This window comes from Oncorhynchus tshawytscha, unplaced genomic scaffold, assembly GCF_018296145.1.
Source record: "Oncorhynchus tshawytscha isolate Ot180627B unplaced genomic scaffold, Otsh_v2.0 Un_scaffold_3672_pilon_pilon, whole genome shotgun sequence".
Lineage (NCBI taxonomy): Eukaryota > Metazoa > Chordata > Actinopteri > Salmoniformes > Salmonidae > Oncorhynchus > Oncorhynchus tshawytscha.
In genome coordinates this window covers 45001-71500 of record NW_024609769.1, presented here as the reverse complement: position 1 = coordinate 71500, position 26500 = coordinate 45001, and the positions used below count along the sequence as shown (strand labels likewise).

At 45.9% G+C, this 26500-nt stretch overlaps 1 protein-coding gene across 1 annotated transcript in view; it reads left to right on the top strand.

Moving 5' to 3' along the window:
- Positions 1-26500, top strand: part of lmbrd1 (LMBR1 domain containing 1) — a 163814-nt gene that overhangs the window by 115216 nt on the left and 22098 nt on the right. Inside the window, exons 8-9 of the mRNA XM_042317801.1 lie at positions 18396-18521; positions 22335-22418. Of these exons, the coding sequence (XP_042173735.1) occupies positions 18396-18521; positions 22335-22418 (210 nt within the window). The remainder of the gene's footprint in view (positions 1-18395; positions 18522-22334; positions 22419-26500) is intronic.

Sequence of the window (26500 nt, the reverse complement as noted above, 5' to 3'; positions counted from 1 at the left end):
TAATGGTCACATACACATGGTTAGCAGATGTTAATGGTCACATACACATGGTTAGCAGATGTTAATGCGAGTGTCGCGGTTGAAGATACTCCACACTTAGAATTGTTACAATACAGCAGATATTGACTGAATTCTAGAACATAAAATATTTTACTGGTGGGTGCAGACAAATAATGAATGAAGTTCATGGATTTTGGTGGGATTTTAGATATTCAGATATAATTGTCACTTTTGTAAAATGTCACTTTTTTCTTAGAATGCACTCATATATTTACATATTTTCTTATTGTATCTGGAATGTTAAATTCAAAACAGTTATATGTGTCATATTTGCATAAATGCACCAGGTGTATTTGCATATATTAGTAATTGAACATAAAGAGGTGGAGCTAGGCTGCAACCACCAAACAACTGCTCTCTCTACTCTACCTGCGCTCACCCGCGCCGTCTAGACTGCCTCATTAATTACTGTTGTCACGTTCTCAGACATTACTAAACATTTATGTCAAGGAAGATACCCATGGGATTTAAAATCAAAACGCTTGGCTACACCGATCTAAACATACTTCACATTGTTTGTGAGATCAGATATAATATCACTATCATCCCAGTGTTCCTTCTCGGAAGTTGCTTTCATTTCAGCGCATCTAATTAGTAAACATTCCAACTGTATTAAATTATAACTTTTTTCAATTAACTTTTTCCAAGAAATGAACACTCATCAAAATAAAGTTCAGTTCTCTTTCTTGTGATGTTCAGTAAGTGTCAAGATGGTGCGTTAAATTCTTATAGAATCAACGGAAAGACAATGTATCCCATTGAGTCCATTACAGCCATTACTAGGTGTGTTTGACAGGTCATTCCAGACATTTCCACGGTCGTAACGTTGACAGGGAACAAAAAGACAGGCACGAATATGAAAGAGTCACAGGAGTAAAAGGAAAGCAATCAATCCAGTGAGATTTAAGTGACACGTGGATTTTGCACCTCTCAAACACAGGAGACAGATCCTCAGGTGGGAGGCACGTTGCTACGTACACACACACATATAAATATAAATATGCCTTTAATGCTGTTATTCAAGAAATGACATGTCGTCCCCCATTTGAAGCAGACCAGGCCTCTTTATATAGATAATACATAGTCACATAGATTGAGTTTCTAAAGAGCCTCTCTCTCTTTAAAGATGTATCGTCCTGCTCAGCAGGGATTTAACCCCACGGTTCTGTTCTCTCTGCTTAACCTCACACTCAACGTCAACAAAACTAAGGAGATGATTGTGGACTTCAGGAAACAGCAGAGGGAACACCCCCATCCACATCGATGGAACAGTAGTGGAGAGGGTAGCAAGTTTTAAGTTCCTCGGCATACACATCACAGACAAACTGAATTGGTCCACTCACACAGACAGCATCGTGAGGAAGGCGCAGCAGCGCCTCTTCAACCTCAGGAGGCTGAAGAAATTCGGCTTGTCACCAAAAGCACTCACAAACTTCTACAGATGCACAATCGAGAGCATCCTGGCGGGCTGTATCACCGCCTGGTATGGCAACTGCACCGCCCTCAACCGTAAGGCTCTCCAGAGGGTAGTGAGGTCTGCACAACGCATCACCGGGGCAAACTACCTGCCCTCCAGGACACCTACACCACCCGATGCTACAGGAAGGCCATAAAGATCATCAAGGACATCAACCACCCGAGCCACTGCCTGTTCACCCCGCTGTCATCCAGAAGGCGAGGTCAGTACAGGTGCATCAAAGCTGGGACCGAGAGACTGAAAAACAGCTTCTATCTCAAGGCCATCAGACTGTTAAACAGCCACCACTAACATTGAGTGGCTACTGCCAACACACTGTCAATGACACTGACTCTACTCCAGCCACTTTAATCATGGGAACTGATGGGAAATTATGTAAATATATCACTAGCCACTTTAAACAATGCTACCTTATATAATGTTACTTACCCTACATTGTTCATCTCATATGCATACGTTGATACTGTACTCTATATCATCGACTGCATCCTTATGTAATACATGTATCACTAGCCACTTTAACTATGCCACTTTGTTTACATACTCATCTCATATGTATATACTGTACTCGATATCATCTACTGTATCTTGCCTATGCTGCTCTGTACCATCACTCATTCATATATCCTTATGTACATATTCTTTATCCCCTTACACTGTGTATAAGACAGTAGTTTTTTTTTTGGAATTGTTAGTTAGATTACTTGCTCGTTATTACTGCATTGTCAGAACTAGAAGCACAAGCATTTCGCTACACTCGCATTAACATCTGCTAACCATGTGTATGTGACAAATAAAATTTGATTTGATTTGCTTCACTTTGCTTTCTCACTGTCCTTATTTAAAGAGTGGATAATTACACTGGCCACTTCTTTTTATTGTATTGAACCTTTATTTAACTATTAAAGTCAGTTAAGAACAAATCCTTCTTTACAATGACGTCCTACACCGGCCAAACCCTGACAACGCTGGGCCAATTGTGCACCGCCCTATGGGACTCAATCACAGCCGGTTGTGATACGGCCTGGAATCAAACCAGGGTCTGTAGTGACACCTCAGACCGCTGACCTGCAGTGCCTTAGACCGCTGAGCTGCAGTGCCTTAGACCGCTGAGATGCAGTGCCTTAGACCGCTGAAATGCAGTTCCTTAGACCGCTGAGCTGCAGTGCCTTAGACCGCTGACCTGCAGTGCCTTAGACCGCTGAAATGCAGTGCCTTAGACCGCTGAAATGCAGTGCCTTAGACCGCTGAAATGCAGTGCCTTAGACCGCTGAAATGCAGTGCCTTAGACAGTGCCTTAGCTGACCTGCAGTGCCTTAGACCGCTGAGATGCAGTGCCTTAGACCGCTGAGATGCAGTGCCTTAGACCGCTGAGATGCAGTGCCTTAGACCGCTGAGATGCAGTGCCTTAGACCGCTGAGATGCAGTGCCTTAGACCGCTGAGATGCAGTGCCTTAGACCGCTGAGATGCAGTGCCTTAGACCGCTGCGCCACGTGGGAGCTTCTGGAGGATAAAGATGTTGCATGCGTTCCAAATGGCACCTCATTCCCTATATAGTGCACTTTGACTAGAGCCCAAAATAGTGCCCTAAGTCAATACGGTGCCATTTGGGATGCAGACGTTGCTGGTCTTTCAAGCTTTGCTGGGTTGACCCCATGTTGTTAAAGAGGCTTGGTGAGATAGGCCTGCAGGAAATCAAGTCTCCCAGCAAGCTTTGTGTTTTGATGTGCTGTGTTGTGATGCTGAGTCAATCACACAAATAGGCTTCCTTGTGGGAGACAAATCAGAGGCTGGGAGTTCTCTCATTCTTTCTCTCTCTCTCTCTCTCTCTCTCCCTCTCTCTCTCTCTCTCTCACACCCTTTTATCTTCTGTTCAACCCTCTCTTCTCTCTCCCCTCTGTTCGTAGGGAGAGAATGCTGCAGAATCCCCTACTCTCCTTCACTCCTCCCTGGTCTCTGTATACTGGAGTCCTCTCTCCTCTCTCCCTGGTCTCTGTATACTGGAGTCCTCTCTCCTCTCTCCCTGGTCTCTCCATACTGGAGTCCTCTCTCCTCTCTCCCTGGTCTCTCCATACTGGAGTCCTCTCTCCTCTCTCCCTGGTCTCTCCATACTGGAGTCCTCTCTCCTCTCTCCCTGGTCTCTCCATACTGGAGTCCTCTCTCTCCTCTCTCCCTGGTCTCTCCATACTGGAGTCCTCTCTCCTCTCTCCCTGGTCTCTCCATACTGGAGTCCTCTCTCCTCTCCCCCTGGTCTCGCCATACTGGAGTCCTCTCTCCTCTCTCCCTGGTCTCTCCATACTGGAGTCCTCTCTCCTCTCTCCCTGGTCTCTCCATACTGGAGTCCTCTCTCCTCTCTCCCTGGTCTCTCCATACTGGAGTCCTCTCTCTCTCTCCCTGGTCTCTCCATACTGGAGTCCTCTCTCCTCTCTCCCTGGTCTCTCCATACTGGAGTCCTCTCTCCTCTCTCCCTGGTCTCTCCATACTGGAGTCCTCTCTCCTCTCTCCCTGGTCTCTCCATACTGGAGTCTTCTCTCCTCTCTCCCTGGTCTCTCCATACTGGAGTCCTCTCTCTCCTCTCTCCTCTCTCCCTGGTCTCTCCATACTGGAGTCCTCTCTCCTCTCTCCCTGGTCTCTCCATACTGGAGTCTTCTCTCCTCTCTCCCTGGTCTCTCCATACTGGAGTCCTCTCTCTCCTCTCTCCTCTCTCCCTGGTCTCTCCATACTGGAGTCCTCTCTCCTCTCTCCCTGGTCTCTCCATACTGGAGTCCTCTCTCCTCTCTCCCTGGTCTCGCCATACTGGAGTCCTCGCTCCTCTCTCCCTGGTCTCTCCATACTGTAGTCCTCTCTCCCTCTCCTCTCTCCCTGGTCTCCCCATACTGGAGTCCTCTCTTCTCTCCCTGGTCTCTCCATACTGGAGTCCTCTCTCCCTCTCCAACCCACTCCAGCCCAGCCTCCAGTCCTCAGCCTCTCTGTGTTTCTTCAGGGTCCATGTGATTTATCACTGCAGCTGTGTGTTATTATTCTGCATGATTAACCTAATGGAACCTAAGTGACAGGTCCCGTATCCTCCATGACTCTGCAGGGTTTATTTATCACTAGTCTTTGTGCCGAGGTGGCCACTCCCCCTTAATTCAAACAACCCAGGGTGTATATAAACTGTCCTAGATAACTCCCTAACAGAGCAGCTCTCTCTCTCTCTCTCTCTCTCTCTCTCTCTCTCTCTCTCTCTCTCTCTCTCTCTGCCTCTCTCTCTCTGCCTCTCTCTCTCTGCCTCTCTCTCTCTGCCTCTCTCTCTCTGCCTCTCTCTCTGCTACAGCCCAGTCCCAGACTGGTGGGTGCACTTTAACTAAATTCAAGAGTAAGCAAGTTGTAACCTTCACAAGAGTGTTTTTCGTCCAACTTTCTGAGGTGTGAGCGAATTAATATTTGACCACAGCAGATGCAGAATGGAGCTATCACCTATTATGTGGATCTTATAGGGCCATCTGGCTACTGCTTAGAGGCCAGAGAACGTATTCACTGTGTCTCAGAGTAGGAGTGCTGATCTAGGATCAGTTAAGCTTTTAGATCATAATGAATAAGATTATTTGGACAGGGGGGACCCGGGTCTTTATCCACAAGGCATCTCAGAGTAGGAGGGCTAATCTAGGATCAGTTAATTAAACCTCTTAGATCCTAATGAATAAGGGAGATAACTAGCATCTCTGATCTGTTCTGTACCTGATCCTAGATCACTAGCCTCTCTGTTCTGTTCTGTACCTGATCCTAGATCACTAGCCTCTCTGTTCTGTTCTGTAACTGATCCTAGATCACTAGCCTCTGTTCTGTTCTGTACTTGATCCTAGATCACTATCCTTTCTGTTCTGTTCTGTACCTGATCCTAGATCACTAGCCTCTCTGTTCTGTTCTGTACCTGATCCTAGATCACTAGCCTCTGTTCTGTACCTGATCCTAGATCACTAGCCTCTCTGTTCTGTTCTTTACCTGATCCTAGATCACTAGCCTCTCTGTTCTGTTTTGTTCCTGATCCAGTGGCCAGTCCTCTTCTGGCTGTGCCGGGTGGAGATTATAACAGAACATGGCCAAGATGTTCAAATGTTCATAAATGACCAGTATGGTCAAATAATAATAATCACATGCAGAACAGTTGAAACTGGAGCAGCAGCACGGCCAGGTGGACTGGGGACAGCAAGGAGTCATCATGTCAGGTAGTCCTGAGGCATGGTCCTAGGGCTCAGGTCCTCCGAGAGAGAGAAAGAAAGAGAGAATTAAAGAGAGCATACTTAAATTCACACAGGACACTGGATAGAACAGGTGAAGTACTCCAGATATAACAAACTGACCCTAGCCCCCGACACATAAACTACTGCAGCATAAATACTGGAGGCTGAGACATTAGGGGTCAGACACTGTGGCCCCATCCGATGATACCCCCGGACAGGGCCAAACAGGAAGGATATAACCCCACCCACTTTGCCAAAGCACAGCCCCCACACCACTAGAGGGATATCTTCAACCACCAACTTACCATCCTGAGACAAGGCCGAGTATAGCCCACAAAGATCTCCGCCACGGCACAACCCAAGGGTGGGCGCCAACCCAGACAGGAAGATCACATCAGTGACTCAACCCACTCAAGTAACGCAACCCTCCTAGGGACAGCATGAAAGAGCACCAGTAAGCCAGTGAATCCCAGTGGAAAGAGGGGAACCGGCGAGGCAGAGACAGCAAGGGCGGTTCGTTGCTCCAGAGCCTTTCCGTTCACCTTCACACTCCTGGGCCAAACTACACTCAATCATATGAACCCTTGAAGAGATGAGTCTTCAGTAAAGACTTAGAGGTTGAGACCTAGTCTGCGTCTCTCACATGGATAGGCAGACCATTCCATAAAAATGGAGCTCTATAGGAGAAAGCCCTGCCTCCAGCTGTTTGCTTAGAAATTCTAGGGACAATTAGGAGGCCTGCGTCTTGTGACCGTAGCGTACGTGTAGGTATGTAAGGCAGGACATATCTGTTCTGTTCTGAACATAATCCTAGATCACTAGCCTCTCTGTTCTGTTCTGTACCTGATCCTAGATCACTAGCCTCTCTGTTCTGATCCTAGATCACTAGCCTCTCTGTTCTGTTCTGTACCTGATCCTAGATCACTAGCCTCTCTGTTCTGTTCTGTACCTGATCCTAGATCACTAGCCTCTCTTCTGTTCTGTTCTGTACCTGATCCTAGATCACTAGCCTCTCTGCTCTGTTCTGTACCTGATCCTAGATCACTAGCCTCTCTGTTCTGTACCTGATCCTGCACACCGTAGCTGTTGACATCACAGACACACGTTCAACCATGACCTCAGCTAGTGTAAGTCACACTGCATGTTCTCAGCTCAACAAAGCCTACCGTCAATCAATCCCGGTGGCATCATCACTAGACCTGTGATTATGCCCTCGCTGTACTTTAGCACTTCAACAAGTTATGGTACTTTATTGTGTTTCTATCTAGCTTGTCAATGACAGGAAGGATACAGACTTGTCTGATAAAAATACATCTCACACTGTATCAAACCATTGAAAAGGAAGGTGACGGCATTAGTATAGTCGTTTAACCATGATAATCATATCCATCACTCTTCTATTCCTATTCTCCTATATAGTGCACTACTTTTGACCAGGGCCCATACACTGTGTATGTAGGAAATAGGGTCCTATTTGGGACGTAGGCTGAGTGAGTCTGCCTCTCACCTTAGTACACTGGTATTATGTTGCTACTACCTTCACAGTGACATACCACTGGTATTATGTTGCTGCTACCTACACAGTGACATACCACTGGTATTATGTTGCTACTACCTACACAGTGACATACCACTGGTATTATGTTGCTGCTACCTTCACAGTGACATACCACTGGTATTATGTTGCTGCTACCTTCACAGTGACATACCACTGGTATTATGTTGCTACTACCTTCACAGTGACATACCACTGGTATTATGTTGCTACTACCTTCACAGTGACATACCACTGGTATTATGTTGCTACCTACACAGTGACATACCACTGGTATTATATTGCTGCTACCTTCACAGTGACATACCACTGGTATTATGTTGCTACTACCTACACAGTGACATACCACTGGTATTATGTTGCTACTACCTTCACAGTGACATACCACTGGTATTATGTTGCTGCTACCTTCACAGTGACATACCACTGGTATTATGTTGCTACTACCTACACAGTGACATACCACTGGTATTATGTTGCTGCTACCTTCACAGTGACATACCACTGGTATTATGTTGCTGCTACCTTCACAGTGACATACCACTGGTATTATGTTGCTGCTACCTACACAGTGACATACCACTGGTATTATGTTGCTACTACCTTCACAGTGACATACCACTGGTATTATGTTGCTGCTACCTTCACAGTGACATACCACTGGTATTATGTTGCTGCTACCTTCACAGTGACATACCACTGGTATTATGTTGCTGCTACCTTCACAGTGACATACCACTGGTATTATGTTGCTGCTACCTATTATGTTGCTACTACACAGTGACATACCACTGGTATTATGTTGCACCTTCACAGTGACATACCACTGGTGTTATGTTGCTGCTACCTACACAGTGACATACCACTGGTATTATGTTGCTGCTACCTTCACAGTGACATACCACTGGTATTATGTTGCTGCTACCTACACAGTGACATACCACTGGTATTATGTTGCTGCTACCTACACAGTGACATACCACTGGTATTATGTTGCTACTACCTACACAGTGACATACCACTGGTATTATGTTGCTGCTACCTACACAGTGACATACCACTGGTATTATGTTGCTGCTACCTACACAGTGACATACCACTGGTATTATGTTGCTGCTACCTACACAGTGACATACCACTGGTATTATGTTGCTGCTACCTACACAGTGACATACCACTGGTATTATGTTGCTGCTACCTACACAGTGACATACCACTGGTATTATGTTGCTGCTACCTACACAGTGACATACCACTGGTATTATGTTGCTGCTACCTTCACAGTGACATACCACTGGTATTATGTTGCTGCTACCTACACAGTGACATACCACTGGTATTATGTTGCTGCTACCTACACAGTGACATACCACTGGTATTATGTTGCTGCTACCTACACAGTGACATACCACTGGTATTATGTTGCTACCTACACAGTGACATACCACTGGTACCTACCTACACAGTGACATACCACTGGTATTATGTGCTACCTTCACAGTGACATACCACTGGTATTATGTTGCTACTACCTTCACAGTGACATACCACTGGTATTATGTTGCTGCTACCTACACAGTGACATACCACTGGTATTATGTTGCTGCTACCTTCACAGTGACATACCACTGGTATTATGTTGCTGCTACCTGACATACCACTGGTATTATGTTGCTGCTACCTTCACAGTGACATACCACTGGTATTATGTTGCTGCTACCTACACAGTGACATACCACTGGTATTATGTTGCTACTACCTACACAGTGACATACCACTGGTATTATGTTGCTGCTACCTACACAGTGACATACCACTGGTATTATGTTGCTGCTACCTACACAGTGACATACCACTGGTATTATGTTGCTGCTACCTACACAGTGACATACCACTGGTATTATGTTGCTGCTACCTACACAGTGACATACCACTGGTATTATGTTGCTGCTACCTACACAGTGACATACCACTGGTATTATGTTGCTGCTACCTACACAGTGACATACCACTGGTACTGTGACATACCACTGGTATTATGTTGCTGCTACCTACACAGTGACATACCACTGGTATTATGTTGCTGCTACCTACACAGTGACATACCACTGGTATTATGTTGCTACCACTGGTATTATGTTGCTGCTACCTACACAGTGACATACCACTGGTATTATGTTGCTACTACCTACACAGTGACATACCACTGGTATTATGTTGCTGCTACCTACACAGTGACATACCACTGGTATTATGTTGCTGCTACCTTCACAGTGACATACCACTGGTATTATGTTGCTGCTACCTACACAGTGACATACCACTGGTATTATGTTGCTGCTACCTACACAGTGACATACCACTGGTATTATGTTGCTGCTACCTACACAGTGACATACCACTGGTATTATGTTGCTGCTACCTACACAGTGACATACCACTGGTATTATGTTGCAGTGACATACCACTGGTATTATGTTGCTGCTACCTTCACAGTGACATACCACTGGTATTATGTTGCTGCTACCTACACAGTGACATACCACTGGTATTATGTTGCTGCTACCTATGACATACCACTGGTATTATGTTGCTACCTACACAGTGACATACCACTGGTATTATGTTGCTGCTACCTACACAGTGACATACCACTGGTATTATGTTGCTGCTACCAACACAGTGACATACCACTGGTATTATGTTGCTGCTACCTACACAGTGACATACCACTGGTATTATGTTGCTGCTACCTACACAGTGACATACCACTGGTATTATGTTGCTGCTACCTACACAGTGACATACCACTGGTATTATGTTGCTGCTACCTACACAGTGACATACCACTGGTATTATGTTGCTGCTACCTACACAGTGACATACCACTGGTATTATGTTGCTGCTACCTACACAGTGACATACCACTGGTATTATGTTGCTACTACCTACACAGTGACATACCACTGGTATTATGTTGCTGCTACCTACACAGTGACTTACCACAGAATTTGACACCTACTTGTAAAAAACCCACATGCTCCTTTTATGTTGCTTCTTTTATAATTCCGTCCTTTCAGAATATTTCACTTGATGATGTTTTTTTAACTTGGATTCTGTGGGTGTAGGTCCAAATCCATTAAAATAGTTCATAGGCTACATTTAATTTCAACCTGAACCACTCCAAAGTGTATCTGTCTCTCCTAAATGTATTTATTTCTGTGACAGATTTTTGGGGAAATTCCATGAAAACGTTACGCCGTTTATCGAACCACTCACTCTGTGAATCAGTGCTCGTTTAATACGCCTTAGGGTTCCATTTCACCTTTCCGATGACATTACAATGAAAATGATCGGCACAGTGACTTTTTAATGCGTCTATTATATTTCCATATGCGTATGGCAGTATATCACAGTCCCAGACTACCCAACTCTGTGTTCGACTGAGGTAGTTGCATATCAGAGTAGACGAGGGCCGTCAACAGTGGAGGCTGCTGAGGGGAGGACGGCTCATAATAATGGCTGGAACGGAGTCAATGGAATGACATCATACCATGTGTTTTGATGTATTTGATATCATTCCACTGATTTCCACTCCAGCCATTACCACCACGTGCCCGTCCTCCCCAATTAAGGTGCCACCCACCTCCTGTGGGCCTCACCCAGTCCTGTACGGTGGCCATATTAGGACATCCTCCGCCTCAAGTAGATTGACTCAAGGAGGGGTGAGGGCTCTGGGGTGAAGTTTCCTCTAGGTACAGATCAAGGATCAGTTGAATGTCCCCCAACCTGAACCATTAGGGAGGAAAGTGCAAGGTCATCCTCTGGGGGAAACTTCACCCTACAAGGCTAATGGTGTCTGAAAATCTGCAGTCTCATGCGTCATCTGATCACTGAAGTCTTCTCTGGCTTGATTTAAAAGCCTGGCTAGCACAGTGACTTATGGCTCTGGAGGCCCCCCCCTCCTCTCTCCTCTTCCATCCGCCCCTCGCTCTTAAATCGCCGGCGTTAAGATGCTGATGGGGGAAAGAACAGGTGAGGAGATTCATTTCCTTCGATCTAATCAGATGCCAGTAAATTGACCTGGGGTAGACCAGGGCCTCTGGGTGAATTAGAGAGGGAGGGTACATCCCAAATGGTGTCCTATTGCCTATAAAGTGCTCTACTTTTCACCAGGTCATTTAGGGCTGTGGTCAACAGTAGTGTACTATATACAGTGGGGCAAAAAAGTATTTAGTCAGCCACCAATTGTGCAAGTTCCCCCACTTAAAAAGAGAGCTGTCAAAGGACACCAGAAACAAAATTGTAGACCTGCACCAGGCTGGGAAGACTGAATCTGCAATAGGTAAGCAGCTTGGTTTGAAGAAATCAACTGTGGGAGCAATTATTAGGAAATGGAAGACGTACAAGACCACTGATAATCTCCCTCGATCTGGGGCTCCACGCAAGATCTCACCCCGTGGGGTCAAAATGATCACAAGAACGGTGAGCAAGAATCCCAGAACCACACGGGTGGACCTAGTGAATGACCTGCAGAGAGCTGGGACCAAAGTAACAAAGCCTACCATCAGTAACACACTACGCCGCCAGGGACTCAAATCCTGCAGTGCCAGACGTGTCCCCCTGCTTAAGCCAGTACATGTCCAGGCCTGTCTGAAGTTTGCTAGAGAGCATTTGGATGATCCAGAAGAAGATTGGGAGAATGTCATATGGTCAGATGAAACCAAAATATAACTTTTTGGTAAAAACTCAACTCGTCGTGTTTGGAGGACAAAGAATGCTGAGTTGTATCCAAAGAACACCATACCTACTGTGAAGCATGGGGGTGGAAACATCATGCTTTGGGGCTGTTTTTCTGCAAAGGGACCAGGACGACTGATCCGTGTAAAGGAAAGAATGAATGGGGCCATGTATCGTGAGATTTTGAGTGAAAATCTCCTTCCATCAGCAAGGGCATTGAAGATGAAATGTGGCTGGGTCTTTCAGCATGACAATGATCCCAAACATACCGCCCGGGCAACGGAGTGGCTTCGTAAGAAGCATTTCAAGGTCCTGGAGTGGCCTAGCCAGTCTCCAGATCTCAACCCCATAGAAAATCTTTGGAGGGAGTTGAAAGTCCGTGTTGCCCAGCAACAGCCCCAAAACATCACTGCTCTAGAGGAGATCTGCATGGAGGAATGGGCCAAAACACCAGCAACAGTGTGTGAAAACCTTGTGAAGACTTACAGAAAACGTTTGACCTCTGTCATTGCCAACAAAGGGTATATAACAAAGTATTGAGATAAACTTTTGTTATTGACAAATACTTATTTTCCACCATAATTTGCAAATAAATTCATTAAAAATCCTACAATGTGATTTTCTGGATTTTGTGTACCTATGATGAAAATGACAGGCCTCTCTCATCTTTTTAAGTGGGAGAACTTGCACAATTGGTGGCTGACTAAATACTTTTTTGCCCCACTGTAGGGGAAGGATGCCCTCTGGGACACATCCAGGAAGGTTGTCACTTTGAAACTTTTTCTTTTTATATTCCTAACTGTATTTTAGCGCAGGGATCATCAACTACATTCAGCCGCGGACCGATTTGTTTCTGGAGCGGATGGTCGGGGGTCCAGAGCATAATTACTAATCATTTGTAGCTGGCAAATTGACAGCGAGAAACCCAAACAAATAGCTTTGACTAAAATATAACAATTTCAAACCTTGCTTACATTTGCATACCATCCCATGTGTCTCTCTATTATGCCTGGGGATACTGGGAATACTGGGGATACTGGGAATACTGGGAATACTGGGGATACTTGGAATACTGGGGATACTTGGAATACTGGGGATACTGGGAATGCTGGGGATACTGGGAATGCTGGGAATGCTGGGGATACTGGGAATGCTGGGGATACTGGGAATACTGGGAATACTGGGGATACTGGGAATACTGGGGATACTGGGAATGCTGGGGATACTGGGAATGCTGGGGATACTGGGAATGCTGGGAATATTGGGAATACTGTTTTTAATGTATGTCCAATAATTATTATTATTTGCTAAAAAGAACTTGGGGGGGGGAATAAATCCACAGGCCGCTTAAAGAGACCCTCTCCTCTCCTAAGAGAGACCCCCCCTCTCATCTCCTAAGAGAGACGGCCCCTCTCCTTTCCTAATAGAGACCCCCCCTCTCCTTTCCTAATAGAGACCCCCTCACCTCTCCTAAGAGAGACCCCCTCTCCTCTCCTAAGAGAGACCCCCTCTCATCTCCTAAGAGAGACGGCCCCTCACCTCTCCTAAGAAAGACCCCCTCTTCTTTCCTAATAGAGACCTCTCCTAAGAGAGACCCCCTCTCCTATCCTAAGAGAGACCCTCTCCTCTCCTAACAGAGACCCCCTCCGTCCCCTCCCCTAAGAGATACCCCCTCCCGCTCCTCCCCTAAGGAGAAACCCCCTCTCCTCTCCTAACAGAGACTCCCCCTCTCCTCTCCGAAGAGAGACCCCCTCTCCTCCCCTAAGAGAGTCCCCCCCCTCTCCTCCCCTAAGAGAGACCCCCCTCCCCCTAAGAGAGAGCCCCCTCCCACCCTCCCCTAAGAGAGACCCCCTCCCACTCCTCCCCTAAGAGAGACCCCCTCTCCTCCCCTAAGAGAGACCCCCCTCTCCCACTCCTCTCCGAAGAGAGACCCCTCTCTCTCCTGCCCTAACGGAGACCAGAGGAGGGGACAAAGAGGTGTCTTGTGCCTGGGGTCCGGTCCCTTCTCAATAGCACTCCCTCCCTCAGTCAGATATCTCTCTTTAAGATTCCAGCCAATGATTACACTCTCATTCTCTACAGACTAGACGTCTCTCTGTATATTCTACAGTTATTTGTCATGTCTTTTTCCAATGGGTTGAACTCCACCCCCTCCTGTACTTGTGACTCATGTCAGAGGGTTACAGCTCTGGGCTGGAGAGGAAAAGAGTCAAGGCACCTGTGTCGGTCGGTCGCGTCGGGTTTGTATTTTTCTCATGTTAAGGAGGCAGCACATCGGAGAAGAAGGGATGTGCTTCTCTCTCACACACACACACACACACTCCTAGGGATATGAACAGGGGGACAGGTTCTTCTTTTATGAGCGAGCTGCTTGGTATTCGGGACATGCTCCGGCCTTAAGAGGCCCCGTGATTCATTGCAGGAGGTGCGACACAGCCCCTAGCAGAGATCCATCCACCGCAGAAGCTAGGACTAATAATAGGTCTGGCCCTGCCTCATGCCTTCATCCCCTGATGCTCTCCTGCTCTCTCCCTCTAATGTCACCTAACACTCACCAGCCAGTAAAATAGTTTGTTTTTCAGGGAAAAAGGACTTCAGAGTGATCCAGCATTTCCCTTTTCAGCCTCGGAATGAAACCTTCAATGGAGAGACGAGGAGGTCAGCCTCTCTTGGCGGGGTTAAGGTGTAATCTCACAAAACGCTCTTTTGTTTTATTATGAAATAGCTGGTAAAATGGCAGCGCCCAGGTTGGTGTTTACACGCAGTACTTGTGTGTGTGTGTGTGTGTGTTTGGCCTGCCCTTCAGTTATTCTCAACATGTATTGATTGGCCGCTGAGCAGGTTATTGGAGAGAGAGATTGCCCTCTCCTCTCATTTTTGATGATGTTCAAGCATGCTGTATTGTGCCTGCCAGGTGCCTCACCCCACCTCTGCCCCGGCAACACTCTGAATGGGATGTGCTACTGAGCACCCGGAGTCCTTTCTCTCTTTTCTCTCATTTCCCCTATGTTCTCTCATTTCCCCTATGTTCTCTCATTTCCCCTATGTTCTCTCATTTCCCCTATGTTCTCTCATTTCCCCTATTTTATCTAATTTCCTCTCTTACCTCCTTTCCTCTGTTTTCTCTCATTTCATCTCTTACCTAGTTTTCTCTCATTTCCTCTTCTACCTCCTTTTCCCTCGTTTCCTTTCCTTTCATCTCTTACCTCTTTTTCTCATTTTCTCTCCTTTCCACTGTTTTCTCTCTTTTCTCTCATTTCCATTGTTTTCCTCTCCTCTGCTCTCCTTTCCTCTCCTTATCTCTCATTTCCTCTCATTATCTCTCATTTCTCTAATTTTCTGTCCTTATCTCTCATTTCTCTCCATTCCTATCCTCTCCTCCTTTCCTTTCCTCTCCTTTCTCTCCTTTCCTCACCTCTCCTTTTCTATTTTTGACTCTTTCTGCTCTTTCCTTCTTTCTTTCCTGTCTTTCTCTCTTTATTTAAGGAAGAGGAATTAGTCTATTGATGTGTTGCAACAGTCCTTGTTCAAATAATAGCTGATTTGCTGTTTTTAAAAAGCTATTCCCTCAAAGGCCATTTCTTGCCTTCAACGTCCTTTCTTTTTTTTCTATGAGTTTATTCATTGTCTCTGAATGCTGGAGCGTTCCTCTCTCCTCAGTGCTGTCACTGGGGGGCGCTGTTAGGCTGTAAATATCGTCTGGAGCTGCATAGAGAGAGAGAGAGAGAGAGAGAGAGAGAGAAAGAGCCAGCCAGAAGCCTACATGTCATTTCTCTACACACAAAATGGTTGCTGGCTGCAGATTCACACACAAGCTCCGTGCAGCACAATTGCGAATTGCACCATTTAAAGAATGACATGGAGCCGGAGGGGTACAGCTGTAACGTGATATAGCTGTGTGTGTTATTGCTCCCTATACATCTCCACTCTGTACAGTCATGCGTCATGGAGTGTGGGTCGTAGGTGGTAGGTGTGTTCACATACACGTGCTACAGATTCACAGACACTAAAGGGCCTTGGCACCACTGTAATAATGTGATGGAAACGGTCTGTTTCATGTCTGCGTCCCAAATGGCACCCTATTCCCTACATAGTGCACCCCTGTGGGCCCTGGTCAAAAGTATAAATGGAGTGTCATTCAGGACACAGGGGGGCTTTGTGATTGTTTCAACTGCTGATTGCCTCTAACAGGTGTATGGAATGTCAGTGTAGTACTATGTTATTGAATCATCTGTTTGTATTAATTCTCTAACAGGTGTATGGTATGTCAGTGTAGTACTATGTTATTGAATCATCTGTTTGTATTCATTCTCTAACAGGTGTATGGTATGTCAGTGTAGTACTATGTTATTGAATCATCTGTTTGTATTCATTCTCTAACAGGTGTATGGAATGTCAGTGTAGTACTATGTTATTGAATCATCTGTTTGTATTCATTCTCTAACAGGTGTATGGAATGTCAGTGTAGTACTATGTTATTGAATCATCTGTTTGTATTCATTCTCTAACAGGTGTATGGAATGTCAGTGTAGTACTATGTTATTGAATCATCTGTTTGTGTTCATTCTCTAACAGGTGTATGGTACAGTGGGGCAAAAAAGTATTTAGTCAGCCACCAATTGTGCAAGTTCTCCCACTTAAAGATGAGAGAGGCCTGTAATTTTCATCATAGGTACACTTCAACTATGACAGACAAAATGAGGGGGAAAAATGCAGAAAATCACATTGTAGGATTTTTTATGAATTTATTTGCAAATTATGGTGGAAAATAAGTATTTGGTCACCTACAAACAAGCAAGATTTCTGGCTCTCACAGACCTGTAACTTCTTCTTTAAGAGGCTCCTCTGTCCTCCACTCGTCACCTGTATTAATGGCACCTGTTTGAACTTGTTATCAGTATAAAAGACACCTGTCCACAACCTCAAACAGTCACACTCCAAACTCCACTATGGCCAAGACCAAAGAGCTGTCAAAGGACACCAGAAACAAAATTGTAGACCTGCACCAGGCTGGGAAGACTGAATCTGCAATAGGTAAGCAGCTTGGTTTGAAGAAATCAACTGTGGGAGCAATTATTAGGAAATGGAAGACATACAAGACCACTGATAATCTCCCTCGATCTGGGGCTCCACGCAAGATCTCACGAAAATGATCACAAGAACGGTGAGCAAAAATCCCAGAACCACATGGGGGGACCTAGTGAATGACCTGCAGAGAGCTGGGACCAAAGTAACAAAGCCTACCATCAGTAACATACTACGCCGCCAGGGACTCAAATCCTGTCCAGGCCCGTCTGAAGTTTGCTAGAGAGCATTTGGATGATCCAGAAGAAGATTGGGAGAATGTCATATGGTCAGATGAAACCAAAATAGAACTTTTTGGTAAAAACTCAACTCGTCGTGTTTGGAGGACAAAGAATGCTGAGTTGCATCCAAAGAACACCATACCTACTGTGAAGCATGGGGGTGGAAACATCATGCTTTGGGGCTGTTTTTCTGCAAAGGGACCAGGACGACTGATCCGTGTAAAGGAAAGAATGAATGGGGCCTTGTATCGTGAGATTTTGAGTGAAAACCTCCTTCCATCAGCAAGGGCATTGAAAATGAAACGTGGCTGGGTCTTTCAGCATGACAATGATCCCAAACATACCGCCCGGGCAACGAAGGAGTGGCTTCGTAAGAAGAATTTCAAGGTCCTGGAGTGGCCTAGCCAGTCTCCAGATCTCAACCCCATAGAAAATCTTTGGAGGGAGTTGAAAGTCCGTGTTGCTCAGCAACAGCCCCAAAACATCACTGCTCTAGAGGAGATCTGCATGGAGGAATGGGCCAAAATACCAGCAACAGTGTGTGAAAACCTTGTGAAGTCTTACAGAAAACGTTTGACCTCTGTCATTGCCAACAAAGTATTGAGATAAACTTTTGTTATTGACCAAATACTGATTTTCCACCATCATTTGCAAATAAATTCATTAAAAAATCCTACAATGTGATTTTCTGGATTTTTTTCTTCTCATTTTGTCTGTCATAGTTGAAGTGTACCTATGATGAAAATTACAGGCCTCTCTCATCTTTTTAAGTGGGAGAACTTGCACAATTGGTGGCTGACTAAATACTTTTTTGCCCCACTGTGTATCAGTGTAGTACTATGTTATTAATCGTCTGTTTGTATTCATTCTCTACAGGTGTATGGTATATCAGTGTAGTACTATGTTATTGTTATACTATGTTATTGAATCGTCTGTTTGTATTCATTCTCTACAGGTGTATGGTATATCAGTGTAGTACTATGTTATTGTTATACTATGTTATTAATTGTCTGTTCCTCTTCATTCTCTACAGGCGTATGGTATGTCAGTGCTGCCGTTGAACCTGATTAAAGGGACACGCAGTGTGGTGTACGAGCGTCTGGAGAACACTGAAGATATTGAAGAGGTTGAACACCAAATGGAAAAGATCAAAGCCAAGGTGGGTCTCAGTTATCACCAACGCTGAAAACCATACAGCTGCATATCTATTGTGGGGAAAATGTTCTTTTTTTGGGGGGGTTGTTTTTAAATAAGAATGGGATGGGATGGAATTTGTTATGACCTCTGGCTGTAAGGAATGTGGAGGTTGATGACTAAAAGCCAGTCTGCCATTGGTCCCTGTTGTAGGTGATGCCACACCTGCCATTGGTCCCATTGTTCCCTGTTGTAGGTGATGCCACAGAGCTGACGTGAGCTGGTGGCATGCAGCCAGACCTGGGTTCAAATACTATTGGAAATCATTTCAAATGCTCTATTTAAGCTTGATTGAGCTTTACTGAGCTTTACTGAGCTTGCATAATTATAACATGTGACGAAGGGTGTTAAAAAAAAACAGAAAGGGGGGTCTCCTCACTCCCCTATTAAAACCCCTTCCCTCCAGAGCCAGAGTCAGACTGTTGAAACTGTAGAACACCTACAGTCCTCTCATACCTTCAGACTGTTGAAACTGTAGAACACCTACAGTCCTCTCATACCTTCAGACTGTTGAAACTGTAGAACACCTTCAGTCCTCTCATACCTTCAGACTGTTGAAACTGTAGAACACCTACAGTCCTCTCATACCTTCAGACTGTTGAAACTGTAGAACACCTACAGTCCTCTCATACCTTCAGACTGTTGAAACTGTAGAACACCTACAGTCCTCTCATACCTTCAGACTGTTGAAACTGTAGAACACCTACAGTCCTCTCATACCTTCAGACTGTTGAAACTGTAGAACACCTACAGTCCTCTCATACCTTCAGACTGTTGAAACTGTAGAACACCTTCAGTCCTCCTCAGACTGTTGAAACCACCTCAGTCTCTTTGTGTTTGTGTGTTTGTCTCCAGTGTGAGGACTGTCCTCTGTGTGTTTGTCTCCAGGACAAGCTACAGTGTGAGTTGTTCAGATTCAGAGTGTCCTGGTCACATGTTCAGGGTTACAGGTGTGATTGTTGTTCAGATTCAGAGTGTCCTCTGTTCAGGGTTACAGGTGTGATTGTCGTTCAACCTCAGAGTGTTGAATGGACACATGTTCTTACAGGTGTGATTGTGGTTCAGATTCAGAGTGTCTAATGGTCACATGTTCAGGGTTACAGGTGTGATTGTTGTTCAGATTCAGAGTGTCTAATGGTCACATGTTCAGGGTTACAGGTGTGATTGTTGTTCAGATTCAGAGTGTCTAATGGTCACATGTTCAGGGTTACAGGTGTTGATTGTTGTTCAGAGGTTGTTGTTCAGAGTGTCTAATGGTCACATGTTCAGGGTTACAGGTGTGATTGTTGTTCAGATTCAGAGTGTCTAATGGTCACATGTTCAGGGTTACAGGTGATTGTTGTTCAGATTCAGAGTGTCTAATGGTCACATGTTCAGGGTTACAGGTGGGATTGTTGTTCAGATTCAGAGTGTCTAATGGTCACATGTTCAGGGTTACAGGTGTGATTGTTGTTCAGATTCAGAGTGTCTAGGTGTACAGGTGTGATTGTTGTTCAGATTCAGAGTGTCTAATGGTCACATGTTCAGGGTTACAGGAGGGATTGCAGGGTACAGTAGAAATATTAGGCTCTGAGCTCCAACATGCAGGACCAAGTGAAATAAAATCATGAACATGGTCCTAAATACAATATAAATATCAGTGTAAATTCAGAACTGTAGCAGGGATGATGAATACATGTCCATTAGGGTGCAGGCAGAGTAAAGACTATGACCATAGGGGGAGCAGCATGACCATTGAGGAGGTGGGGGCAGAGTAAAGACTATGACCATAGGGGGAGCAGCATGACCATTGAGGAGGTGGGGGCAGAGTAAAGACTATGACCATAGGGGGAGCAGCATGACCATTGAGGAGGTGGGGGCAGAGTAAAGACTATGACCATAGGGGGAGCAGCATGACCATTGAGGAGGTGGGGGCAGAGTAAAGACTATGACCATAGGGGAGCAGCATGACCATTGAGGAGGTGGGGGCAGAGTAAAGACTATGACCATAGGGGGAGCAGCATGACCATTGAGGAGGTGGGGGGACCAAGTCCAATGCATTAGAAAAACATGTATCTATAGTATGCATATTAACAACTGCAACGGTGATTAATGCCGTTGGAGTGGGGGCAGAGCAAAAGTCGGGGGGGGGAGAAAAGAGTCATGTGCGGTGCAGATTGCCTGGTCCGTGGATCTGTCAGGGCAGAAGGTGAACTGTAGACGGTCCAGTGTGTTTGGGAAGGAGGAGTTGATCTGAACCTTGACTGGCCTCTAGAAGCACTTCATGATGACGGAAGTGAGTGCTATTGGTCGATAGTCACTCAGTTGAGTTACTTTTGCGTTCTAGGAACAGGGATGATGGTGGCCGGTAGTCTTGCGAGGGTTAACACGTTCAAATGACTTCCATAGGTCCTCCGTGTAGACCACGTTGTTCTCAGCGGCTCTTTGTGCTGAAACCGGGAGAAAACGGTGTTCAGCTCCTCCGGTAGGGTGGCGGTAGGGTGGCGGTAGGGCGGCGGTAGGGCGGCGGTAGGGCAGCGGTGGGGTGGCGGTGGGCGGCGGCGGTAGGGTGGCGGTAGGGCGGCGGTAGGGGGCGCGGTGGGGCGGCGGTAGGGTGGCGGTAGGGTGGCGGTGGGCGGCGGTGGGGCGGCGGTAGGGGGCGGCGGTAGGGGCGGCGGTGGGGGCGGCGGTGAGGCGGCAGGGTGGCGGCGGGGGCGGCGGTAGGGTGGCGGTAGGGTGGGGCGGCGGTGGGGCGGCGGGGGCGGTGGGGCGGCGGTAGGGTGGCGGTAGGGTGGGGCGGCGGTAGGGTGGCGGTAGGGCGGTGGGGCGGCGGTAGGGTGGCGGTAGGGCGGTGGGGCGGCGGTAGGGTGGCGGTAGGGCGGCGGGGCGGCGGTAGGGTGGCCTTAATGTGGCTGGATTTGTTTTTATACTCCGTGACCGTTAGGAGCCCCTGTCACGTATCTGTGTCCGACCCGCTGAATTGCTCCTCTACTTTGTCCCTGTACTTGGGTTTCACCATGTTGATCCATCTGCGTAGGTCGTATTTGTACTGTTTCACCATGTTGATCCATCTGCGTAGGTCGTATTTGTACTGTTTCACCATGTTGATCCATCTGCGTAGGTCGTATTTGTACTGTTTCACCATGTTGATCCATCTGCGTAGGTCGTATTTGTACTGTTTCACCATGTTGATCCATCTGCGTAGGTCGTATTTGTACTGTTTCACCATGTTGATCCATCTGCGTAGGTCGTATTTGTACTGTTTCACCATGTTGATCCATCTGCGTAGGTCGTATTTGTACTGTTTCACCATGTTGATCCATCTGCGTAGGTCGTATTTGTACTGTTTCACCATGTTGATCCATCTGCGTAGGTCGTATTTGTACTGTTTCACCATGTTGATCCATCTGCGTAGGTCGTATTTGTACTGTTTCACCATGTTGATCCATCTGCGTAGGTCGTATTTGTACTGTTTCACCATGTTGATCCATCTGCGTAGGTCGTATTTGTACTGTTTCACCATGTTGATCCATCTGCGTAGGTCGTATTTGTACTGTTTCACCAAACTATTGTCCCCGGTCACCTTACCCTGTTTATAAGCATCTCTCTCTGTTTCAATGTGTTTATATAACAATTAAAAACCAGACATCCAAGACAAGATTCATAAGTAATAACACTGAGAATGGAACAAACACTGGTCCGTTCTGGCACAGACGAGGCTCATACCTCTCAGGGCTTATTAACTGCTTGTTTAGGGAACAACAGCACATTGAGACTTGTTTTCATTGAGGTCCTTTAGGTGCTCCAGAGGAGGGGCAGGCACCTGGAGATAGCAGAGAGTCACTGCTGCACCAAGGTTGGATCTGCCCTCAGACCACTCAAGGTGAGACACACAAACACACTTTCAGGTCCCCATCTAACCAGAAGCCGGTCTGTCATTTAACTTTTCACTTTGAGATGTTAAATGGATTTTCCAGTTTCAACCGGTTCCAATACGGTGTTACATCGGAGAGTAAAGAGATATTGAACAATCAATGTTCTATAAGTGTGCTGATAATGTAACACTGTCATCTCTCTTTACCGGCTGGAAAGACACCTACCTACCTACCTACCTACCCATCTACCCACCCGCCTACCCACCTACCTACCTGCCTACCCACCCACCCACCCACCCACCTCCCTACCTACCCACCCACCTGCCTACCCACCCACCCACCCACCCGCCTACCCACCTACCCGCCTACCCACCTACCCGCCCACCCACCCACCTCCCCACCCACCTACCCACCCACCCACCCACCCACCCGCCCGCCTACCCACCTACCCGCCCGCCTACCCACCTACCCACCTCCCTACCTCCCACCTGCCCACCTGCCTACCCACCCACCCACCCACCTAGCCACCTCCCCACCCACCCACCTAGCCACCTCCCCACCCACCCACCTAGCCACCTCCCCACCCACCCACCTACCCACCTCCCTACCTACCCACCTGCCTACCCGCCTACCCACCTGCCTACCCACCTACCTCCCCGCCTGCCTGCCTCCCTCACCAGGCTAGTCACCAGGCTGTGTTCACCAGTCCAATGTTATTTTCTTGGACTTGTTGTCTCCTAAATGTTTTTAGAGCCAGTTTTAGATCCGCATGGAAAGCCTCCCGAACCATAGAAACACACTAACACATAGTCATTATATTATAGTCATTCAATTTCTATCTTTAAACCAAATAATTAAACACAGAACACAAAGTATTATATTGGATCTCAAACATTTTCAGAATGTATCGCCACCCCAAATCTAATAACACATGTTGATTTTTATAGCAATGAATAACCTTCATTACATTTTCATCTCTTATCAAAATGAAAACAAAACCAATAAATTAATTTACTCAGTCAAATTATCTTTCTAAAAAAACATATCTTATTATACATTGTTTTGGGGGCGACCCCACTGCAGTTCCCCTGTTGCCCCCCCACTTTGAATACCACCGTTCTAATGGTTCCAACCTACCTGTCTTGACTCCTCCTCCCCCCCATTCATTCTCTAACAGGTCACATTTTGAGGACAGCACAGAGTAGAATGGAAGATAATAGAATAGAATAGAAAGTCTTCCAACCTCCCTCTCTTGGTTCACGTGTCACAATCCTCCCCACCGTTCATCCTCTCCCAGTTTACATCTCCACAGGCCCACTGAACAGCACAGACTCCTAATGGCATAAAAAGACCTTCATATTATATAGTCATTCATTCTGTGTTCCAACCTCCCTCTCTTGGTTCACGTGTCACAATCCTCCCCACCGTTCATCCTCTCCCAGTTTACATCTCCACAGGCCCACTGAACAGCACAGACTCCTAATGGCATAAAAAGACCTTCATATTATATAGTCATTCATTCTGTGTTCCAACCTCCCTCTCTTGGTTCACGTGTCACAATCCTCCCCACCGTTCATCCTCTCCCAGTTTACATCTCCACAGGCCCACTGTTTATTCACAAGCTCTAATGAAACGTTAAAGCAGCCGGCTAGCTTCTGTAACAGAGTGTCTTTAACCGAGGGGGGCCAGTCCTAATGACACTCCCCAAACTCACATCTACACAGTAATGAGATGGCAGATATATCTACTGTATGTCCAGGCACCAGCCAGGAACAATGAGCAGGGAGCCCAAGAGCAGAGTTACACTACCTACCAGTCTTCTGGCTCTGCTGTTTCCACTGCTGTCATGTGTTAGTGTCTGATTGGCTGTGTGTTGATCACCTGACATGTGTTGGTGTCTGATTGGCTGTGTGTTGATCACCTGATGTGTTGGTGTCTGATTGGCTGTGTGTTGATCACCTGACATGTGTTGGTGTCTGATTGGCTGTGTGTTGATCACCTGACATGTGTTGGTGTCTGATTGGCTGTGTGATCACCTGATCACCACCTGACATGTGTTGGTGTCTGATTGGCTGTGTGTTGATCACCTGACATGTGTTGGTGTCTGATTGGCTGTGTGTTGATCACCTGACATGTGTTGGATCACCTGACGTGTGTTAGATGTATATTACACCTAGACGTCAGATTATATTACACCTAGTGTCTGATTATGTACACCTAGACGTGTTAGATTATATTACACCTAGGCGTGTTAGATTATATTACACCTAGACGTGTTAGATTATATTACACCTAGACGTGTTAGATTATATTACACCTAGATGTGTTAGATTATATTACACCTAGACGTGTTAGATTATATTACACCTAGACGTGTTAGATTATATTACACCTAGACGTGTTAGATTATATTACACCTAGACGTGTTAGATTATATTACACCTAGACGTGTTAGATTATATTACACCTAGACGTGTTAGATTATATTACACCTAGACGTGTTAGATTATATTACACCTAGACGTGTTAGATTATATTACACCTAGACGTGTTAGATTATATTACACCTAGATGTGTTAGATTATATTACACCTAGACGTCTTAGATTATATTACACCTAGACGTGTTAGATTATATTACACATAGATGTTAGAATATATTACACCTAGACGTATTAGATTATATTACACCTAGACGTGTTAGATTATATTACACCTAGGTGTGTTAGATTATATTACACCTAGACGTGTTAGATTATATTACACCTAGACGTGTTAGATTATATCACACCAGGCGTGTTAGATTATATCACACCTAGACGTGTTAGATTATATTACACCTAGACGTCTTAGATTATATTACACCTAGGTGTGTTAGATTATATTACACCTAGACGTGTTAGATTATATTACACCAGGTGTGTTAGATTATATTACACCTAGACGTGTTAGATTATATTACACCTAGACGTGTTAGATTATACTTCTTGCTCTTCGGGAGCACCATGTGCCAGGCAGGGATCCTTCCGGAGCAGAGTTACCTACCGGGATTTCTCTGTTTCTCTCACACAGCAGGGCTCTACAGTGCAACCATTTCACTTGCATATGCTCTTAAATATTTTGCTGTGCAACCTAGACATTTTATTTAGGAGCACCAGTGCGCCTAGAAAAATGAAGGATTCTGGCTTTATTACCTCATCTTTTTTATTGTGCTCCTAAATGTATTTGTGTGCGCTTCCATTTTTCAATTTAGTCACACACGTGCTCCTTGTTAAAAAGGCCAGCGTGGAGCCCTGCACACGCTTCTGCTGTGGTTGCTTTATTGCCTTAGCGTCTGTGTGTGTCGGTCACATTACGTAACCAGTATTGGTGGTAAAATGGCTTCATAAATACATTTGGATGATTGACAGACAGGCGTGTTTGTGAGTGACCGTAGTGAACTCAATCTGATGAATTAATCTTGATGGATGTTTTTGTATTGCATTTTGTATTGCATTTTGTCATCTGCTTCCCTAATGAGCCTAGAGAGACTTTAATGAGGCCTAATTCACTAATTGGTTGATAATTAGTTAATTAGCTTAGCTGATAACCATGTAACTTCACCTCAGACAATAACATTTACCTTCACACCAGCTCATGTCTGCCCACCAGCCAGTCCATACTGTACCTGTCTGTATGATGTTGGTGGGTGATCTTGGACAGAAACAGAGCTTCTTGGTATCATCTTGGTGTATCAGAAAGGCACATAAATGCTCCAGGATTTGTTATTCAGCCACCCAGGCTGTCTGCCGGTCTGTCTGTCTGTCTGTCTGTCTCTGTCTCTGTCTCTGTCTGAATGGAGAGCAGGGACCACTTCTCCTTGCTCCAGGTAGTCTGCTGTCTGTCTGTCGGTCGAGGTGAATGGAGAGCGGGGACCACTTCTCCTTGCTCCAGGTAGTCTGCTGTCTGTCTGTCGAGGTGAATGGAGAGCGGGGACCACTTCTCCTTGCTCCAGGTAGTCTGCTGTCTGTCTGTCAGGTAATGGAGTCCACTTCTCCTTGCTCCAGGTAGTCTGCTGTCTGTCTGTCTGTCGAGGTGAATGGAGCAGGGAC